Below are 22696 nucleotides of genomic sequence, written 5' to 3'. Positions count from 1 at the left end.
GCAGAGTAGTTTGAGGTCGGAAACAGCCATTTTCTTTAAAAGCGTGTCTTCTTTATTTCCGGCGCTGCCATTCATTTTATCCATTGAAAGATGGTAATGCTTTTACATCCTCATGTTCAAATTTACAATCAAGCGCAACGAGTGGACAAAAGTTTATGTGTCAAAGTCATTTTTTTTGCAGTAAAAATAATTCCAGAATTTTCAGGTAACTGTTGCCGATGATCTTTAATGAAGTGCATGTCAATCAAATATTAAAAATTTCAAATTCATTTATTTTGCCATACTCCATAGGGATCGAATTAATTAATTGATCGAAAATACATAATTAAAAACATATGTATGTATGTATGTATGTGCATGTATGTATGTATGTATGTACATACATACATATAACATGATGTCTGTAAAGATTTTTGCTAGCGTTGAATTCCCGGGAAGGGGAGGGCAAGCATAAGAGTTTTTTAAATATTAGTAATCACATGTAATAAATAGAACAAAATATTACCACTCTAATAAAGTTTCTCCTGTTTCTTTTACGTGTACTTTCCAATTTAGATAAATGGCTGAAAAAATTAAGTTATTTTCCTTTAGACCATTTAAGCTAAGTCAAATACATCTACTACATCTGGTCGAATATAATCCAGATACCCAAAAATTGGAAACTCCCAAAACAATTGGCTTTTATCGCCAGCCAAATATCTCGGACTACCCGTTGAATTTGGCCAAAGGATACGAGAACTATATTCATGGGGATTGGGCAAAACATAGTACGAGTCCACACGATATAGTTTTGCATTATCTGATGCAAGCGAAAAATCCAAAGCTTCAATTGGAGCAAACTGATTTCTGTATTAATCGCAAAACATTAATAATTATAATCGAGTTGTTCCTTAATGCGAGTCAAAAGCGAAAAGTTTATGAGCGGAAGGAGAAAAACGGTAAAAATTAATAAATTCACAATTTTTTATTCGAATTTTTTAATCTTATTTATGTATCTTTGTTTCTTCATAAGTTGTGGCCGTGCGTTTCAATGGATGCATATTTCTAAATTATCCAAACTTGGAATATCAATCGAAAACTCTACGCAGTACTTATGCATTTAAAGCTCGACAGTATTTGTTTTCTGGTAAGTCAAAATCCATTACAAACAATTACGATTTTACATCTACAGTAGCAGACAAGACTCCTATGTACGACGGTAATTATACCATACACCCATAGGGTGAAATGGTATATTAAAGTCGCCAAAATGTATGTAACAGGCAGAAGGAAGCATCTCCGACCCCACAAAGTATATATATTCTTGATCAGGATCAACAACCGAGTCGATCTAGCCATGTCCGTCTGTCCGTCCGTCTGTCCGTCCGTCCGTCTGTCCGTATGAACACCTAGATCTCGGAGACTGTAAGAGCTAGAGCCACCAAATTTGGTATGTAGACTCGTGTAGTATGTAGAGTGATCAAGTTTATTTCAAATTTTTGCCACGCCCCTTTCCGCCCCTGCAATTTAAAAAAAACGTTTATCTCATAAACTATTCCAGCTAGAGACACCATATTTGGTATGTATATTCGCTTCGTAAATGCACACATTTTGTATGTATAAAAATTTTGCCACGCCCTTTTCCGCCCCCGTAATTTGAAAAACTTGATTATCTCCCGTATTTTTTTACCTTATGCAATCAAATTTGGCACACTTAAATGTAATACTAATATCTAGCAAAATACCAAATTTGATCAAAATCGGACAAAAAACAGTCAAGTTATGCATATAAACGTTTTTCCATAAGGCCGGAGTTGGCCGTTGGCTGGTGGGGGCGCTAGGGTGCTCGTATGATTGAGTGAGCGAGATACTAAGATATGCTTGTAAAAAGTATGTGAAAATGCATTTGTTTAATAAAGTTGAAATATTTGCTTTACTGGTGTATGGTATACCTAAGTCGGCGAGACGACTTACTTACTTCATTTTTTTTTAAATGTAAATGAAATTTGTTTTCAATATTCACTCTGCTAAAACCGAAAATAAAGTTATCACAAAACTCCCGATTTTACCTGCTCAAAAACATCATGAAAACTCAGGAATATATAGAATATAGTTGGATTCAGAAGTTTTGTCTATTTTTGGTGACACCCCGGCATAAAAAAAATTTTGTTCTTCCATTGTTTGCTTAATGGTAACAATAATAATACAATAAAATTCAAGTTGGAGCATTGTGAAGGTAAATAGCAGTCTTTCTCAAGGATTTTGCGGTCTATTGTCTTCTTAAAAGTTTATAGCTCACATCCTAGGCCTACAAATGTCTGCAGATCTTGATCAAATATGATCTTGTATTGAAATCGATAGAACTATGACACGTTTATGTAGTCCTTAAGTTCTACAACTTAAGAAAAGTCCCATATACCTGATGAGTTTTTAATTAAATTAAGCAAAGACCAATTTTCTTGCCTAAAAATTTCTTCAAAGAAAGTAAATTCGTGTAAATTGGATTGCTATGAGTTATGTATTTGTAATTTTTTGTATATTTGTAAAAATTAGATGTTCCTGGTTCCATTCCAAATACCGATGACCCATTAAATGCAAATAAAAGACTCTTTGGAACCTTCTCGGCCAAATTGGGCAACTTGAGTTTGCTTTATTCGGCTGAAATAGCTGGCGTAGAGAACACTGAACCACTTGGCGATCTGTAAGTTAAAAAGCTAAAAAATCAAATAAATTTGAAATATTCAACATTTATGTAGCAACGATCCAGAAGTTTTGAAACAATGTCGTTTGGCATCTGTCAAAGTATTCAGCAATCCAGACAATCGTAATAGACAATGGCGTACCAATTGGCGTAACACCCATTGGCTTATCCAGGCTCATTTGGCTAATATAAAGCAACAACGTGTTGCCATCTTTGATAAAAACGGTTTGGTTCATGAACCAATCGACGCTGATGGTCGTAATCAACTAGATCGGGTAAGAATCATGTTCGAATTTTGGAATAATTAAACAATTAATCAAGTGCATACTTTTAAACAGCTAAATAATTTCGATCTAACCGAATGCTCTCAATTTCTTCATCGTTTTTTAATGGAGATAGCGAACATTATAGGGGATGCTGATTGCCCTCATACGATCTATGAATTCTCCGTGGAGGAATGGTCACTTTTTTTTAACGGCAAGAAGCATAAAACTAACAGTACTCTGACCGAGGAGTTCATACAATTCGCCAGTCGTATATAAGTAAGGCTGAAATCAGTCACATTAATATAATTTTAGCAACTTTCTGTACAACATTTTTAAATTCATTTCTCATTTTTCAACTTTCTGTCTTATATACCCTAGATACTTAGGGCTTAATATTAACTCTTGAGATAACTGATAGATAATAAGATAGTCTTAGTAATGCCTTTCATTGCCTTTCCTTTAGTTGAATTAAGTCATCAGATTTACTTTATGTTTAAGACAATCATTGTTTAAAATTAAATTTTCTCTCACGTTTTGAAATCTATAAGAGAGCAGAGAGCTTACAGAATGATAAGACCCATAATGTATTTCTGAATCTATTATATTACAGTGGGCACAATGAAACGTATCATGAATGTATATGTCATTGACATCAATTCTTTCTTTAAGAATAAAATTTAGCTTTAGGAAAGAGGAAATAATTTTACATTTTATATATTTTGTTTAACTGTAGATTTGGTTTTTGAATATTGTAAAATCCAAATTAGCTCAGATCATTGAAAGTACCTATCATTTATTATGTGTCAGTTCTTCCTGTAGATTGAATTGCCGACTTCTTATCAGTGTTTTCACCGAATAAACTCACGATCGATGAGACTTTTGATCATTTAATTTTGAAATTCCCAGTGCCAATCTCCCGATTCTACAGAAATGTATTACCTTATCGTTCTCCTTTTGTTTGTATTCCATGAAGTCAATGCAGAAGAATGCTGGGTATGTCTCAAAATTTCTAAAAATTTTGGTTCGTTTTAAAATAGATGCCTTTTCAGTTCGATGAACCTCTGTCCGAGTGCAGTGAATATTGCTATAGCGCTGTGAGACCCTTCCTATCATTTGTACCTTCAATGCAAAAGCGATTGGAAGTCTGCGAAACTCTTAAGCCTCCTTATGCCCATGAGAGATTGGACCAAATTGATAGTCGATTGGCGCAGCAATTCGAGTTAATCAAGGATTTTATTAAGTCATCTGGAGATTGCACTCAAAATTTGGCCACGACTCGAGTTAAACTGAAGGACATGACAAATCGACTAACTCAAGTAGTGAAAAAACTTGAAACATGTGAGACAAACAGTAAATACATTGTGGGTAAACCAAATTTTGAGAAAATTGGTTCTAAATATTACTACATTGAGAACTCTGAGAAACTAACATGGATTGCCGCCTTACAAAGATGTTCTAAATGGGGTAGCCATTTAGTTAGTTTGGAAAATCAGGAGGAATTCAACAATTTACATAAGAAATTACAAATAGGCAAGACTTATTGGACAGATATAAACGATATGGACAGAGAGCGAACATATATGTCATCCACAACTGGAAACTTGGCCAAATTTCTCAAATGGTTTCCTGGTGAACCAAATAATTATCGGGACAAAAGGGCGGAGAATTGTGTGGAAATCCGATCGAGGGGAATCGATAAGGGAATGAATGATTGCACATGTGATGACCCAATATATTTCATCTGTGAATCAGACACTGAATAAATAAAAATATTCTATCATTTTACTCAAATTTCACTATGATCAGAAATAAAATTTCTGCATTTTGGGACCTCACACTAGAGAGGATTGAATGAATGTATTCAAAATTTACAGAAGCTACATCAATTAAACACAAAATTGTTAGTATGTAGATATATATTTTTGATCAGAATAAGAAGTTAAAGCAACTAGAACTTGGTATATAAATTTCTCATTTCTGAAAGTCAAATTTGAAAACAGGCAGGGTATTGATATTAATTATGAAGAGCTTAAAGCACTTGAATCACTAAGAAATCTGAGTATAATAACAAAATGAATCAAACTGGATCCATTACAAATTAGCAATTCATTTATTTTATTTTTTCAGTCAGATCTCATTTGACACTTTGTTTTGCCTTTATAATGGCCTCTTTAACTTCCCGCCGAATGATTTTGTCATTATTATTTTGTGGTAGAGCATCCGCAAAGTAAACACCTCCATGAAGTTGCAGATAATCGGCCACAAGAACATTGGCAACATGCTGTTTGATATGATCCTCATCTATAAGAGCGCCTTTCCGTGGCACTACCATGGCAGCGGGAGCATCGCCAATACGTTCATCATAGATACCGACAACACACACTTCCTGAACATCGGGCATTTCGGCTATAACATCCTCAATCTGACTGGGCCAGTAATGGAAACCCTTGCACTTGAAAATATCCTTTTTACGATCGACTATATAAAGGTTATTGTCTTCATCGAAGTATCCCAAATCGCCGGTGTGAAACCAAGATTCAGAATCAAAAGTCTTTTGGGTCTGCAGCGGATTGCCATAGTAGCCCAACCATTGTTGATGGCCATTATGTATATAGATTTCGCCTATATCTTTCGGTCCTAGATTAACACCCTCATCAGAGACAATACGCACTCGGGTGCCAGGGATCAATTTGCCAACAGTATTGCCAAATTTCTTAGTCGAGAAACTAGCAGTGACTCCTCCACTCTCAGTTGTCCCGTACACAAAATATAACAATGCCGACTTGGCTAATTGTTCCATTTTCACAAGAGTCCTTGTCGATAGCGAACTGCCACCGATCAGTACAGAACGTAGACTGGCCAAACGCTCTGAATTTACCAAAGGATAGTCCACCAGTTCGGAGACTTGGCGAGCTGCCAAAACAACTGCATTCATTTTATATTTCTCAATCATTTCAACCAGATCTTTGGTATTATGTGGCCTATTCGTTATTATGCGAGTACAACCGATTGCCATGCTAAGAAGCATTTGAATTAAGCCAGATGACCAATCTAGACCAGAATAGGAAAAGGTGACCACTTCGCTTGTATAGATTCTATATTGAAAGAATAAATAGCATTTAACTTAGGAAGAATTATAAAATTCATTGAAAAACTTACGGCATATCAATAAAATGTATTAGTATATAATTCGCCATGCAAACAGCTTTCGGTAGACCAGTTGTCCCTGAGGAGCACAGAATGGCCATGGTCTGACTCTCGCCCAATGTTAATGGCTGTGGTCTGCAAGCGAATTGAATTGATAAAAGATTATTAGTTCGGTTTTTTGTTTAATTCTTAAATCACTCCACTAAAAAGCTTTGGGGGAGCAAGAAAAGTACATAGCCTGCCTAGTTTCGTTTTAACTTAATAGGTTTCTTGAAAATTCACATCTTTTGAGAATATTAACAAATTTTTGAGAGTTTCAGATGAAAAATGAATAAAGAATTAAATTTTATATTTTGAGAAATAAATAAAACACAAAAATAAAGCATTGAGACGAAGGCGTAGCAAGGTAAGAGTCCCCTACATAAAATTTTTAAAGAATTCTTTCATTTTAAAGTAAAATTGCTCGAAATTGTTGATTTTAAAATTCAAAAGTAGAAGTTCTAGTTTGAGTTATTAAGAAAGAATGTTACAAAAAAATTAATTTAAAACATGGCTATCTCCCCTAATTTTAATCCTGCTCAGTTCTTTAATTTCGAAAATTGTTTGTAAAATTTATTTCTATTATTATTGATGATTTTTCAAAACACTACTAAAAAAAAACACTACATTACTCACAAAACACTACATTACTTAATAGGATGTCAAAGTTTTGAAAGTTTGAGCTTTCAATTAAAAAGATTTTACATTGATAGTTCAATGAATTTTACTTTTTTTTTAGGGAAAGACTAAATGTAAGTTCATTGAGAAATACGAATATTTGCAGCTACTAAGCTGAAATCTAAAGGATTTTATAGGCATCTTTTGCTAGCAAATCCATTTAAAGAAATAAATTTTAAGTCGACTATAGAAGGATATTTACACATATCAGCCAAATCCTCTTACTTTGGGGAACTTGTAAGGCATGTGATGAAATCTTTGACTTAAAATCGAATAATTATATAATTTTTTGTTACTCACTGAAAATAAAACTCGGTTTGGGTGGGTTCCAATAGATCTTCCACTGATGTAACACCATTTACTTTGCCAGTTAGGGTTATTAGCTCCCTCTCCCAGGTGGAACTGACTTCCTTGATTCTTTCCAAGTCATCACTTTCACAAAATATGATTTTTGGTTTTGTGATGGCTAAAATGTGTGTCAGCGTATTAGGACTATGGACCAGTTAAGCATTTGTTGATTGGTGATCGATTCGCCATCGACTGCATTTATCTGACAAAACATGATAAAAATAAAAAAATTTAAATTTTTACTTATTAACTTACCTGACAAACATTATTGGGATAGGTTTTGAGGGCTGTGTATATTATTCTGCCAATCGAACAATTTTCGTGGTACATTGGCATGGCTTTTAGCCCACTCCACACTTTCTCCTTCTCATCGTAGAATGATCGCATAATTAAATCCATTTTGAGGTAATGATTTTTTTTAAAAAGATGTCGTTTTCAAGACAGTCGCACTCAGTATAATCTCTCTTGGAAAAGGGTTCCCCTTAAATACTACCAATTGATCGACCTTTTTCTTATCATTGCCCCTCGCATGATTACAGTTGTTACGTTTATTAAAGAGTTCAAACAAACGTTTAGAATCCTTTCTTTAGCAAACAATTGCAAAATCATGGTGATTTTTTTTTTTATCAAACGCCATGTCATTGTGATTTTTGATTAAGCCTTTAACTGTATGGTTTTTAAAGATTTTTCATTCTGTGATTAAAGTGGTGATGAAACGCGGAATATTTTATAATTTTTAAAGGCCTCTATAACTGTATTATTATTGCCCAAGATGGATTTATATTGCTTGCTATGTTTAATGTAATTAAATTGTAAAAAGTATAAAATATAAAAGTTGTTCATGTATGTTTTTGGATTTAAATTTTCTGGTTATCGATAACAAATAATAAGTATCGATAGCACCATCGTTATTATCGACTTAGTCCTTAGCACTTTCGACTCAGCCCTTTGCACTTCGACTTAGCCCTTCGCACTGCTTTATCAACTTAACAGAATTAATCGACAAGTGTACTAACAGCGCCTTTGAATATGCTATAAATTTACGTCAGTTTGTTTTTATCTGCGTCGGTGAACAGTTCTTCTTGCGGGTGGTTGTTTTTTTGTTGTTTATTGTTGAGTTCCGTTAGCTGACGAAATTCACGTGCTTGTTGTTCCGGCAAAACAAATTAAAGGTGCCAACAAGAAGAGGCTGCGCGCGTGTTTGTGCATGTACGTATGTGTATGTGTGTTTATGTGTTTTTGTTTTTAATCAACACGCATACAAGTGCAATAATAATATTTTAAAGTGAGCTAAGCATCAGATTGAAGCTATTAAAGAAGAGAAACAACGGTAAACTCACATCTCACAGCCTCCGCGTGGCAGTGTGTGTATATGTGTGTGTGTGTTGAGTGAGTGTGTTCCCAGTGAGTGTGTGCGCCAAAAAACAAAAGTCGTGCCAACAAAATGATTTAATGCCCGATTGCTATCAACACAGGCCGCAATTATGTTTTAATTGGTGCTAAATGGTTTACACACACGCAAAGGATTAGCGCCGGAATTGTTTTTTCCTTGGTAGGTGAGATATTTGTACCTGTATTTGTACCCACCTATCTTATAGGTAGATAAACAACTTCAATAACAAATTGAATTTAAGATTAGACATAATATTGGAAGAGTTTTTGGATTACTGCAGAAATTTCGTGATAATCTACTTGACCAGACTTGTTATTGTTGCTTTTTGACAAAATTTGTAAAACAGCAAAATAGTTTTTTAAAGTTTCACTTTGAATATGTATTATTAAAGGACAAATTTGGAACAAATCCGAAAAAAAAACTTTCAAAAAGCAGTTTATGGCCATAGCATTCTGATCTGGAGCTCGGAGCATAGAACTCTGGGTCATAAAAGTGACATAAATGGCTTTAATAAGTGCAGAAATGTCAAAAAAATATTGTCGATTCTTTGCTTTGCTTTTAGATCTTATACCTTAATTAGAGGCTTAGAAAATTAAAAGTCAAACTATCAGCATAAACCCCTTTTATGCCACCCCTGTGGACACCTAAGGGTCTAATATTGGAATGGTAATGATCTAAACTTATACATTATTGTTTGTTTTTTAAACTCTTGATCTTCCGTGGTTGAACTTCTTTTATCCTGGGAAGCTTGTGTCAAATATGAGCAGGGAAGGGCAGCTGTCATGTTTTACAAGTTAACTTCAGTCAAAACCCTTTATAGCTCTGGCCATTCTTGGTACTGAAAAATGTTACGCATAGAAAAAAAGAGAAAACTGAAACTACGAAATAATGCTAAAGACTGGATACACCTTCATATATGTATGTTCTCTTTGAATGAATAGTATTTCTATTAAGCGAACTATTCTTTTGTATGGTCTACAGTTGCTTCCCGGTTAAGAAAATTTGCACTTAATAAACACACATACATACATACATGTAACTTACTTTTTTAACTTTTCACTGATATATTTTAAGGATTTCCAGTGCAGCTTTTTTTTCACCCCAATACCCTAAAATATAATGAAAATTTCAATCAAGAATCATAAAAAAATTGGAAAAAATAATACTTCAGAATAAACCCTTAGTAGTTTTTGGCTTAATTTTACCGTTTTTACGTGGCTTTCTATGTATTAAACTCAAAAAATTCTCTATTTATGTAATTTTACTGGAATATTTTCCAATTCATACAGATAGTAAAATTACATATTTGATGTTAAGAAAATTAACAAGTCGAATGTTTCGAATCAAAAGAAAATTTGTTTTGACAAAGATGTTATTAACAGCTGTTTCAAAAAATCCACAAAAAAATGTTATGAAATTTTAAACATTAATCAATTTTTAAAGACTAAAATAATTATGAATCAATTTCCATTAGATAGTGGGAGTTCCTGATGCGTTTGGCATAAGTTCAGGTCATTATTTTTAGGAAACTTGTTCAAAAAAGGTTTTCAAAAGCTTGGATTTACCAAAGTGAGAAATCTTTAACCCAATGATTATATAAAACTACAAAAATGGACAGTTATTTAATTACTTTTGCACTTAAACAGCGAAACGAACCTTAAAGTTTATTTGATAAAACAAACTAAAGTTGAAAATATTTTAACAAAATTTAATGGAATTAACACAAAATTGTTGCAAATATTTAACAATGTGGATCCATTGTAACCGTAGAGGCTATACGCTTTAATTGAATATTTTGTTTGTTTTGGCCATATTCGTGATTTTGGCATCAACGTGGTGGCGTCTGCGTGGGTTACCTTTTGTAGCCTATAAAAATATTTACGACTAAAAAAATATTGCAGCCGGCTCTCTAGCTCTATCTGTGTCCCTGTCTTTGTCCTTTCCGGTCTTTAGCCCTGCTGGTCCTGCTGGATGCTGGATGCGAACATATGTTTTTGGGCTCGTGTTTTATTTATGTGGAGCGCGCGGGCGCGTCAAAAAATTTGCCAGGACATGAATCATGCTCATGTAATATGAGAAGACTTTGCTCCTGTAACTCCCCCTTCTATTAAAATACCATACATGTGTGTGTGAGTGTGCGTGTGTATGCTCTTGGGGGATTCCTGATGCGTTTGGCATAATAATGAAATAATAATGTCGCCCTTTTGTTCGGGTTTCTTTTTTTTTGGTCCTCATGAAGGTGTCTCTCAAATATCTCTCTGGCAATAAATTAATGGGCGCTGCATCATAAAAAGCACCCTGCAGGTTATATTTTCTTTGGTTTTTGATTATGTGACAGGAGACACAGAGGCACGTTAAGCCTAGACTCTTATAGACCAGTCGAGAATTGAAACAGTGCAAAGGAGTGACAGGGCACAAGGTGTTTCTCGGGTTGGAGGACTCAACTTTTGGCAACATTGTCAGCTGTTACCCCATGATATTAACCAACATATAGATTAGCATAAATATTCAGCGGCAAAGATGTCCTAACACAAAAATGATGAGCAAAAGATATCGCTCTGATAAAATGCTAATCATACAAAACACGTTGAACAAGAACAACTGAAAGCAACAACAAGCATGCCAAAATCCTTACATGTGGTACTCATCCTTTTTTCTTTTGGTGGTAGTGATTGTGGGCGGTATAACGTGGGCGGGACAAAAATGAGGGAAAACTCCTTGTAGAAACTTTTGCACTTTCTCTCTTTACACAAGTTTTTCTTGGTTTTTTTTTTTTTTTAAGATTAAGAATGTTGGGTATCATAAATTTGTTATAAGTTTTGCTTCTCTTAAACTTTATATGTAATGGAAGAAATTTAGAAACAATATTTTCATTGTTAGTTAAAGACAATTAATTTTTTTTGTTGAATTCAGGATGCTAATATTCAGTTAAAGTTGTCTATTGTTTAAGTTTTGTTTTATATGTTTATTATTTATTTATTCTTTGATTATTTTTTGACTGCAACACCGGGACTTACTTATATATAGTAATTAGTAAGTAAGTAGTATATTTATATAATATTTTTCCCATTCTTGGCATAAAAAATATAATTTACTAGAAAAAATACCGCTTAAAGTTACGTAAGTTGTTCACTAGCTCTTTGACCTGGTCCTTAAAGGCTTCCGCATGTCACTTGCTTTTCTTTAGTTCATAAGTTAAATTTTAACTCCCTTTTTTTTCTTTCCAATTATATGAATTGACGTATTTATAAATATATACATAATAAGCAAAAGTATTTAATAAATTTAATAAATTTATGTATATAAATGTGTTTAACCTTTGATTAACTTTTCTTTATTAACTTTGAAATAACATTTAAAACATCAGGATAAACCTGTTGAAACAAAGACAATTACATGAGTCTCTACATGTTTCCTAAAATAATTAATTGATTTAACTTAAGTCTAGGAAAAATTTATTTACAAATATATGCAAGTATTGATTTTTTGAAAATTTCCAAGTGCGCATAAGTCTTTGGGTAATTACCCACATAAACATTGTTTGTATAAACAAAATGCCCCAAAATAATTACAGTCGATTAAAAGGACAGCAATGACAATAGGATACTAATTACAATTAGTAACCCACGGCATAAACCCGAAAACAGAAACAAAAAATACAAAAAAGGTTAAAGGAAACATACGTACATAAGAGAAAGTAAACTATAGTCAACTACCTAATATCCTTTTGTCTTTCAAAGTGTATTCAATGCGGCGACTTTGATCAAATTTGTGTTTCTCACTTGTGCTTTTTTCTTTGTAACATTTTTGATTAGCTTCAAGTTGATTCAGCAATAGGGAGAGATGAAGAGCGGGGGAAAGGAATGGGAATGGTCGCCATGCGGGAAGCGGAGTTGGGGTAGGTGTTTTAATTTTTGTTTAAACTTGAACAAGAAAACACCTTCCAGGCATCATTCTCGACTCGGGGGTCGAGTGTCTCTTTGTGGCTTTGACAGCTTTCGCTTTCGCTTTTGCTTCTCATTTTTGTTGTTCGTAAGAGATGTAAGCTGCTTAAACGGAAAATTCGCCATCATCATATATCCTTGTTAATTTGTCTAGGGGTTGGTTTTTGTGTGTGGGTTCGTTTTTTTTTTTTGGGGGCTCCGTGTTTCATAAATCATTATAATGCATTTGTGTGTATTTTGGTAGGACAAAAGGGCAGGTCCGAGTGCTCGGCTCGGTCAAGTTATTTGCTGTGGTCATTTCAATAACATATTCATCATTATGATGGACAGGATATTTAACACTTGAGAGGCCAAAGGCCATACCCAAGCATATTTTAACATGGAAATATATATATTTGTCAAAGTTTTCTAATAGAGAAACAAGAGAAAGACAATTCATTTTGAAAATTGGCTTGGAGTTCATTTATTTTATTTTCCTTTTTTTTTTGTTATGGCTTATTTTATGTAATCCTTTATTCGATTGGTATATGTATATATTTTGTATTAACCTACCACAACAGCTCTGAAAAGTCAATCGCAAACATTTAATACAAGTCACTTAGATCTATCCAAATACAAGCATCTTACTTCAATATGGAGCGGTCTGAGAAGGTAAGCTAGTTTTTGTTAGTAGGCAGATTCTATTCATTCGAAAAAAAGGATACTTTTAGCTGTACTAGCCTTGCCTGGAATAAAATTAAGTCTCTGGTCCATCAAGTTCTCTAATTTCTCGGTTTGTCTCCAATTCATACTTTTTTAAAGTCCTTTTTCAAAATATTTGAGACATTAATATGTTGCCCTTATATTCTGATTTCAGACGATTTTTGTATAGTGTTAATAAAAAGTTTTAATGCGTTAGTTTATAGCGTTGTGTTGGTCATTTTATCAGGATGATGTACCGTAAATTTGTTTTTTTAAAGTGAACTTTGATAAAAATTTTGATAAAATAGAGGAACTTTGGTCTCTTTAAAAAATGAAACATTTTTAAATTTTTTAAAATTGACACTACACTTTTGGATGCCAAGAAAAAGTTGTAGGTCTAGAGTCTATACTAAAACAAAGATAAACTGTATACCACAAATTTTCAATTTGGATCCAGAATCCAATTTGGAGCCAATTGAAAAACTTAATTTTGAAAATCTGGTTTTGGTCACTCGATTTGGCATTACGACTTTAATTTATTATAAAGTATAACTACACTTGAACTACGAAATAAAGTAATTTAAATTTCCACTCGATTAAGATGTTAGTCATAAAAATCGAATAAAAAATAAATAGACTACAGAACTATAACATTAATAAACACACTTGATATAGATCTAGAATATCTACCTATATATTTTTCAATCTATTAGCTAATGCTGTGAGTTCCTTAAGGAGTTCCTTTGTTAAGGAATTTTTGGACTTAAACTCGTAAAACTTTCCTTCTTCTTTTGAAAATGGTTTGTTGTTTAAAAGTTCAACAATTATTCAAATACTAAACAGCTATGAAATTTGAGGCAAAGCCTTATGGTCGAAAGTCTAGACATTGAAATGGTGTAAAAAGTAATGACCTGAGACTTTGCTTACTTTTGTTGCCTTACGGGTTAAATATAAGTAAATCATTTAACAATGGTTACAAAGTATTTTAGATTATTTACCTTCTAAAATACCTTGCCTCTTTGTCTGCAAAAGGAAAAACACTTTATCTGAACTTTAAAGAGCCTTCGAAATAAGCAACCACTCAATTTTCAATTTAGCTCATATTTTATTTAAGCCAAAGATAAAAAAAGAGGGAAGAAAACGAACTAAACTGAAATATGTATGTTGATGCATACCCAAAAGACATTTAGCTAGACTTGGAAATTTCTGCAGCTATGGATTTCATTTAAGTCTTTTGATAACTAATTCCCTTTGGGCAACTGTCAACAAGCAGATAAACTGCCAAGGCAACCCGCAACAAAAAAATAAAAATAAAACTTAAACACATACACATAAAAAGGAAAGAGTGGGGAAAAGAAACTAAGGAAAACTGACAAAATTGAACAAATTTGAGGAGTTTAATTAAATGCAATGAGTTTGCGGAAAACTAGAATTGCTTCTAATATGTTGGAAATTTGAAGCTTAAATGCCTGTCAAATTATCTTGAGAAACCGACAGCAAACGAAAAGAAGAAAAAATGGCCGAAAACAATTTGCAGCAATCAGCTGGTCAAGTACGTGACATGAGTCCTTCCCCCCCCCACAGTCCACTCTTGGATGCCTGGCAAAAACTATTGATAAGTCAACAAGACTGAAGGGGAGAGAGAGAGAGAGAGACTGAGAGAGGGGGTGCAAAAAAGTTGGATGCAAACATCTGCTGCTCGAATTGGGACCCCATCTAAGTGGTAATATTTAGTGTCAATGACCTTCGCATAATGTTCAAAGCATTTTACTGCTAACGAGCACGTGAGTCAAGTGTTGCGGAAAATGAGCTAATTTGAGCTGGAAACGGAAATAGAGATGGTAATGGAGATGGAGATGGTGATGGAGACGGAGGTGGAGATGAGTCAGCTGAAGATGGGAGCCTTTGAAAGCTGTAACTAGCCACGTGTCTCTTTGGGTTGCCCCCCAAAAGAAAAGAAGTCAAGAAATTCAATTGCAAACATAAATCATGCCACACAGGACCCGATGGACTTAGACAGTCAGCCAGACAGACAGATATTCGAACAGGATGAACACGCAATCAGCTGTTTGTCACAAATCGGGAATGGGTTTCGTTTGTCTGAGTGTGTACGTATGTGTGTGTGTGTGAGGGTCGTGTCAATCAAGCCACAGGAACAACGTGCGCGCCCACAGCTAAAGCCCCCCCGAAAACCCAAGGGTTGACAGCAGCAGCCAGTGACAGGAATTAGGAATGGGTAGAGATCTGACATTGCTCGAGATATTGCAAGGGTGTCAGTACAATAGAAAAAGTATTAGACCAAGTGAGTGACCTTTTGAGAGGAAGAGAAAGAGTTCGAATGAATAATAAACAAAATGAATTGAATGAATTCGAGTATGAGAAACGTAAGAAGCAGTTGCACTAAAAAGTTTGTAAAGATTACTTTTATTTCTCAAATGTTTTACTCTAATTTCAATGATTCAAATGATTTAATCATTCAGTTATTCGGTTTCAGAGATTCATTCATTCACCTTTTGTTTAAGAATAAACATCGGGTTCATCTGAAGCGGCTTCACCAAATCAGATGCACTAAAGAAAATATAATACAACTGTACTTTGTCACAAAACAACTAACCTAGCATATGACTAGAAATACAATCAGCCACACATGTTGTGGGAACAAACACTTGTAATTGTAAACTAACCCAAACGATCACAACGGCAGGATGTCAAGTGGCCGACGCCGTGCCCAAAAATAATTTTTCAACCCCGAATGCGTGGGGTGAGTCGTACTAGAATAAGATCTACTTAAGAACAATTGTTACCTACTAGAGCCTAAGATTTCCTATATAAACTCCGTACTTTAGTAAATAAAATTAGTTCATATTTTGAATTCAACGAATGAAGATTGGGTTATTTTCCTTCTCCCGGAATCCCTATTCATTTTGGTCCTTCGAGAAAAAGGAACTCTGTAGTTTTCCCCCACCAGTGGTAAGAGACTCAGAGAATGAATCAGCTCCTTAAGGTCTGAATTCTTACGATAAGATCAGATAAAGGTAGCAAAATAAAAAACTCTTGTTTTCCCCCACCAGTGGTAAGAGACAGAGTATAATATAAAAGCAAAATATTGCTTAATAAATAAAAAAGTGCGTGCGACCGAATATATAAAGGCAGGTTGGCTAGTCGAGCAACTGCAATAATTTCGGCGGCGGTGAAGAAAAAAATATAAAGTTGGTGTGTGGCTAAGTCGAAGCCCACATATATATATAAAGTGAAAAAAAAAAATATAAAGTTGGTGTGTGGCGTATTCGAAGCCCTAATATCGAAAAAAGTGAACTATATGTAGTTGCAAATTGCCAACTACCAAAAGCAGCAGAGCAACAAGATAGTTGCAAAGGAGAGGCCGCTGGAGAATATACATTGCCAATAGAAGAAAGTCTGGTGCGATGACCGGCACCGGTACCGCCTGAGCCCATAGGCCCTGGACAACAGCAGCTGATCGAGATAGAAAACAAAAAAGGCGAGCAAACTTTCGCTACGCAGTGGCAGACAAGCAGCGGCAGATAACTCTACTTGGCGGACAACAGTGGCGAACGGTGTCTACAACAGGATCATCAGATAAGATATAAATTAAAATAGTTTATATTATATTATATTATTAATATTATATTATTATATATACTTATACTCTTATACCAATATCCTAATATTTGAATAAGACAAAAATGTTCCCCACAAAAACTGAAAAACTATTAGCGAAGCAACACGAGTTGCATAAAAGATTAAAAAAGCTAGAAGAGTTAGATGCTAGTAAGTTTACTAGCAAGATTATTAACGAAGTAAATGAGATACAGAAGCTATGGATTAGTTACCATAGTCAAATGCTAGAGAGTGGTGTAACTCAACACTACTATTTCACAGATGGGAAGTATGAGGAAGGTTTAGATATGGCAGCCAAATTACTAGCCAAAGGAGAGTCTAGCAGGCAGAGCACTGTTGTTTCTGAAACCATTGAAGCAGATGCAACAATGTCAGAAAATGTTGAGGGCAGCAACGGAGAGTCGCGGGGAAACGCGACCTCCAGTATTGAGAACCAGGAAAAGTTTGAAGAAAAGGTTCGTCATCTCCAGCAATATTTGGAGATGGTGAGCAAAGATTTACGTACGATAGACAATAGAACAGGCGAAATGTATATTAAGAAAATAAAATTCTTGTTCAGGAAGGTACAAGTGTGCCAAGCTTATACACATGAATTATACAGAGATAATGAAACATTTAAAGAGGTCATAGAAGAATTGGAGTTCGACCTTCAGAATACCTTGGTAGCATTAGAAGAGAAAATAAAGGATCAGAAAAATTTGAAAGTTGAGAATGTTACCGTGGGAGGCGAACTACCGGTGTTGCCAAAAATACAGGTACCCACATTTTCTGGAGAACCTAGAGAATGGGACCTGTTTGTGGAACTATTTGCGGAATTAATTGAAAAAAGAGAGGATTTAAGTCTTACTCTTAAATTCAATTATTTAAAATCCGCATTAAAGGGAGAAGCGAGGAGCATGGTGGCTCATTTACTGTCAGGTTCAGCTGACAATTATAGTGCCGCTTGGGAACTATTAACCAAGCGGTATGAAAATAATCGGAGGGTATTTTCCGAACAATTAAGTCGGATCGTTGATTTACCGATGATCAACAATGAATCCGCAAAAAGTGTAAAAGGAGTGATTGACATAGTTAATGAGTCAATACACTTAATTAAAATTAAAGCAAATTTGTCCGATGAAGTTGACGTAGTATTCGCTCAACTGCTGCTAAGGAAATTTGACAGAGAGGCTCTACAGTTGTATGAGAGCCAAATTAGAAAAACAAGGGAAATTCAACAGCTATCTGATGTCATGGAATACTTGGAGCAAAGATATTGCTCGCTAAGTGCCATGAGAAAGGAAGAGAAAAAACCGTTACAAAAAACGTGGGTTGCGGGTTCCAAAGATGGTTGTCCGATCTGCAAAGGTCCCTGGCATAGCGCATTTCTGTGCTTTAAGTTTAAAGCGCTAACACCTAAAGAAAGGATGGAAATAGCCAAAAAATTGCAACTGTGTACACGTTGCTTGAAGCATTCAAGCAACAAGAGATGCACTAATGAAATGGTCTGCTCATTGTGCAGCAAGGGACACCATACCCTTCTTCATTTTGGGGAAAAACAGGCGAAGGTGAATACTTGTGTAACGGCAGAGCAAAAATTGTTGGCCACAGCCCTAATACAAGTTAAAAAGATAAATGGAGAATATGAAACATTAAGAGCCTTGATTGATAATGGATCTCAAAGCACTATTTTATCTGAAGAAGCCGCTCAAATGTTAAAGTTACCCAAGATCAAGAAACAAACGGAAATAAGTGGCGTATCTTCGACAAAACCTAGAACCTCGAAGTATAGGGTAAATATTGAAATGAAGACGCGTGATTCTGAAATAGAACTTATTAAGGTTGAAGCAATTGTATTGCCTCAATTAATGAAAGCTCTTCCGTTAAAAATAGCAAACGTGGATATGTCAAAATGGCAAACTTACGTGCTAGCTGACCCCACCTTTAATAAACCTGGTAGGGTCGATATGATAATAGGGATAGACGTATACACCCACATCTTAAAAAGTGGAGTTGCCAAGATTAATGGCCTGCTAGGACAAAATACTCAATTTGGCTGGATCGTGTCGGGATGTACGAAGTCAAAAGGAGATGAGTCTATAGTAGCTACAACCATAGATATTACAGATATGGAGCGGTTTTGGGAAATGGAGGCAGATGAAAAAGATGATACAGAAGCTAGCGAATGTGAAGAAAATTTCAACAAGACGACTATGATTGATGCCTCAGGAAGATATGTAGTAACGATTCCGTTTAAGCAAGAAAAGGAATTAGGTGACTCGAAGGCGCAGGCAACTGCACGATTTCTTAACTTGGAGAAAAAGTTTCAGAAAAATCCAAAACTTAAGGAGGAGTACGAAAAATTCATTAACGAATATTTGGAGTTGGGCCATATGGTCGAAACTAAGGATGAAGGTGCGTATTATCTGCCACATCAAGCAGTAATAAAAGAAGCAAGTCTGACAACTAAATTAAGAGTTGTATTTGACGCTTCCGCGAAAACAACGAATAACAGAAGTCTCAATGATGTTATGTGGATCGGGCCGCGACTTCAAAAAGACATATTCGACATAATAGTAAAGTGGCGAAAATGGCAGTACGTAGTATCTGCAGATATTGAAAAAATGTATCGACAGATAAACATTGATCTAAACGATCAAAAATATTTGCATATTTTGTGGCGAATTTCACCGCAGAAAAAATTAAGAATATATAAATTGACAACAGTAACGTACGGTACGGCATCAGCACCTTATTTAGCCACAAGGGTACTTGCAGAGATAGCAAACAGATGTCAAGATAAAGTAATTAGTGAAATTATCCGATATGAATTCTACATGGATGATTTAATGACTGGAGGTAATACCGTACAAGAATCAAAACGCAAAGTTCAACAGGTTTCCAGAGAGCTGGAAAAAGCAGGAATGAATTTGAGAAAATGGATTTCGAATAAGTCCGAAATTATTGAAGAGGTTATTGATACAGGCGATAATAAAGTATTAAAAATTGATGAGAACGAGGCAATTAAAACCTTGGGGTTGCAGTGGGAACCAATTAAAGACGAATTTAAGTTTAAGGTACACTGTGACGAGAGCAGAAAGGTGAATAAAAGAGGTGTGCTATCCACACTAGCCAAGATTTATGATCCACTAGGTTGGCTAGCACCTGTAACGGTAGTAGGCAAGTTATTTATGCAGAAGTTGTGGCTAGCAGAGCAAAATTGGGATCAAGAGTTGTCCGATAACGAAACAACAGAATGGAAATCCTTCAGGGATAATTTGGTCTATCTGGAAGAAGTCAGATTACCCCGATGGATCAAGACACAGCCTAATATGTTGTTACAGATTCATGGTTTTGCTGACGCTTCAGAAAAGGCATATGCTGCGGTGGTATATGCTAAAGTAGGTGAGGCAGTTACTTTAATAGCCAGCAAGAACAAAGTTAATCCAATCAAAAATAGGAAGACTATTCCTAAATTAGAATTATGTGCAGCACACTTGCTGTCGCAATTACTACAAAGAGTCCAGCAATCTATTGCTGCTCCTTCTGAAATATACGCTTGGAGTGACTCTACTATTACGCTGTGCTGGATAAAGAACGGTGCTAGTAAAGAAAAATTCGTAAGGCGTCGCATAGAGGATATTCTAAAAATCAGAGAAATAACGTGGAACCATGTAAAATCTGAAGATAACCCTGCAGATGTAGCTTCAAGGGGTATTTGTCCAAATAAGTTAAAAGATTGTGAATTGTGGTGGAATGGGCCAAGGTGGCTCGGTGAGGCAAAAGATAAATGGCCTAAACAAAAAACAGACGATGACAAGATTATGATAAATTCCGTACTATTAAATACGGAGAGTAGTATTATGCAGGAGCTTATTGAAAAGTATTCCTGTATGAATAAGCTGGCCAGAATTACAGCATATGTGTTAAGATTTATTGGCATTAAAAAAAGAGATAAAGTGTACCCATCATACTTAACCGTCAATGAGCTTAAGAATGCTAAAAATTTTATAATTAAACAGCAACAGGCATATCAATTTAGCAGAGAGATATCATGTCTTACGCAAAACAAGCAAATTGACATGAAAAGCAAAATTTTAAGCTTAAATCCATTTTTGGATAACGATGGAATATTACGCGTTGGGGGAAGATTGCAAAATGCCAACATATGTTTTGATACTAAACATCCTGTGATTTTGGATAAATCACATCTTACAATGCTGTTGATTAAAGATGCTCATAAGGAAACCTTACACGGAGGAATTAACCTTATGAGAAGCCAAATTCAAAGGAAATTTTGGATTTTCGGATTGAGAAACGCCCTTAAAAAATACCTAAGGGAATGCGTCACATGTGCCAGATACCGCCAAGTAACTGCGGAGCAAATTATGGGTAACCTGCCCAAAAATAGGGTAACGGTGTCATCCCCATTTCATAACACGGGGATTGATTTTGCCGGTCCATATCATATAAGGTGCTCAAAAAACCGGGGACAAAAAACATTCAAAGGATACATAGCTGTATTCGTTTGCTTGTCAACTAAGGCAATGCATTTAGAAGTTGTTAGTGACTTGACAACTGATGCCTTCCTAGCAGCATTTCGAAGATTTGTTGCAAGACGGGGTAAATGCGCTAACATTTATTCTGATAATGGTACAAATTTTGTAGGTGCGGCTAGGAGGCTTGATGAAGAATTCAAAAAAGCAGTTCAAGACAACGTTCAGGTGGCCCCTGTGCTAGAGCGAGAACAGATTAGCTGGCATTTTAGCCCCCCGGCAGGACCCCACTTCGGAGGTATATGGGAAGCTGGGGTAAAGTCGGTTAAGTATCACCTGAAAAGAGTTATAGGAGACAGTAACCTCACATATGAGGAACTGGCAACATTGTTGTGCCAAATAGAAGCCGTGTTAAACTCACGTCCGTTGTATACGACGGGTGAAGATATGGACAACAACGAGGTGTTAACTCCCGGTCATTTCTTAATTGGAAGACCTACATTAGAAGCAGCCGAGTCCATATCAGAAGAAAAAATTGGAAATTTAGACAGATGGAAATTAATTCAGAAAATGAAAAAAGATTTCTGGTTAAAATGGAAAGACGAATATCTATATACTCTCCAGCAAAGGAATAAGTGGCGACGAACCACAGAAAACTTAGAGAATGGACAGGTCGTCCTGATCAAAGATGAGAATTGTCACCCAGCCAGGTGGCCTCTGGGCAAGATTGAGGAAATTCACAAAGGCAGGGATGATAAAGTAAGAGTGGTAAAAGTCAAATTGCAGGAAGGGTCAATTACAAGGCCTATTAGTAAAATCTGTCCACTTGTTGGGGTAAAATCATCCGAAGACGTTGAGGAGAAGCCATATCGGAAAAGTACCAGATTCTGTAATCTGTCCAAAGTAGGAAACGTAATGATGTTAGCAATGTTGGTGCTGCTTTGTCAACTTTCGAATGCAGCAAGCATTAAAGATAATCGACCAAAAATTACGGTAAAAGAACTAAACGCAACAGCCGCATTATACTTAGATCCAATGGGTGAAGTGGAAGTAGTAGCGTCCTCATGGGATCTGGTTATATACTATGACATGTCGGCCTACTTTGAAATGCTCAGTCAAGGTGACAGAATGATTCCCAAATTGAGGGATTTATGTCAAAAATTGTATAATTTCGAAGACCAGTGCCATTTTGTATTAAACAGCACGGTAAAACGAATTACGGAAATCGAAGCAAATAATAGATTGTTCATGAGTCAAAATAAGCCAAGAAGCAAACGAGCACCGTTTGAATTCATGGGTTCACTGTACCATATATTATTTGGCATCATGGATGCGGATGACAGGGTGCAGATGGAAGAAAACATGAGAAGTTTACTGACAAATCAGCAAAACTTGAAACATCTAGA

The 22696-nt window shown here is 35.4% G+C and overlaps 2 protein-coding genes across 5 annotated transcripts; one reads left to right on the top strand and one right to left on the bottom strand.

Moving 5' to 3' along the window:
* The first annotated feature begins 78 nt into the window (after positions 1-78).
* On the top strand, positions 79-3822 carry LOC111518606. Of its 4 annotated transcripts, none has more exons than XM_047010556.1 (7): positions 79-205; positions 556-938; positions 1013-1126; positions 2533-2680; positions 2736-2955; positions 3019-3222; positions 3766-3822. In XM_047010556.1, the coding sequence occupies exons 2-6, from the start codon at positions 560-562 to the stop codon at positions 3220-3222; spliced, it is 1065 nt and encodes a 354-aa protein (XP_046866512.1). In that variant the 5' UTR covers positions 79-205; positions 556-559; the 3' UTR covers positions 3766-3822. The 4 variants fall into 4 exon arrangements, 3 of the variants coding, with proteins under 3 accessions (XP_046866512.1, XP_046866511.1, XP_023031699.2); XM_047010555.1 differs by having other exon boundaries at positions 3754-3822; XM_023175931.2 differs by having other exon boundaries at positions 3019-3822.
* Positions 3823-5074: 1252 nt separating this feature from the next.
* On the bottom strand, positions 5075-6268 carry LOC6642295 (4-coumarate--CoA ligase 3). Its single transcript, XM_002064936.3, has 2 exons — positions 6106-6268; positions 5075-6041 (listed from the first exon to the last, which is right to left on the bottom strand). The coding sequence occupies exons 1-2, from the start codon at positions 6192-6194 to the stop codon at positions 5081-5083; spliced, it is 1050 nt and encodes a 349-aa protein (XP_002064972.3). The 5' UTR covers positions 6195-6268; the 3' UTR covers positions 5075-5080.
* Between the last annotated feature and the right edge of the window lie 16428 nt (positions 6269-22696).

This window comes from Drosophila willistoni (genome assembly GCF_018902025.1).
Source record: "Drosophila willistoni isolate 14030-0811.24 chromosome 2R unlocalized genomic scaffold, UCI_dwil_1.1 Seg167, whole genome shotgun sequence".
Lineage (NCBI taxonomy): Eukaryota > Metazoa > Arthropoda > Insecta > Diptera > Drosophilidae > Drosophila > Drosophila willistoni.
The sequence above is the reverse complement of the archived record's forward strand: the minus strand, read 5'-3'. Positions and strand labels throughout refer to the sequence as shown.

Coding starts and splice junctions, on each gene's coding strand:
- LOC6642295 (XM_002064936.3), bottom strand. CDS start 6,194: ATGGCCATTCTGTGCTCCTCAGGGACAACTGGTCTACCGAAAGCTGTT. Junction 6,042..6,105: donor ATACATTTTATTGATATGCC/GTAAGTTTTTCA, acceptor CTTTCAATATAG/AATCTATACAAGCGAAGTGG.
- LOC111518606 (XM_047010556.1), top strand. CDS start 560: ATGGCTGAAAAAATTAAGTTATTTTCCTTTAGACCATTTAAGCTAAGT. Junction 939..1,012: donor TGAGCGGAAGGAGAAAAACG/GTAAAAATTAAT, acceptor TTTCTTCATAAG/TTGTGGCCGTGCGTTTCAAT. Junction 2,956..3,018: donor GTCGTAATCAACTAGATCGG/GTAAGAATCATG, acceptor ACTTTTAAACAG/CTAAATAATTTCGATCTAAC.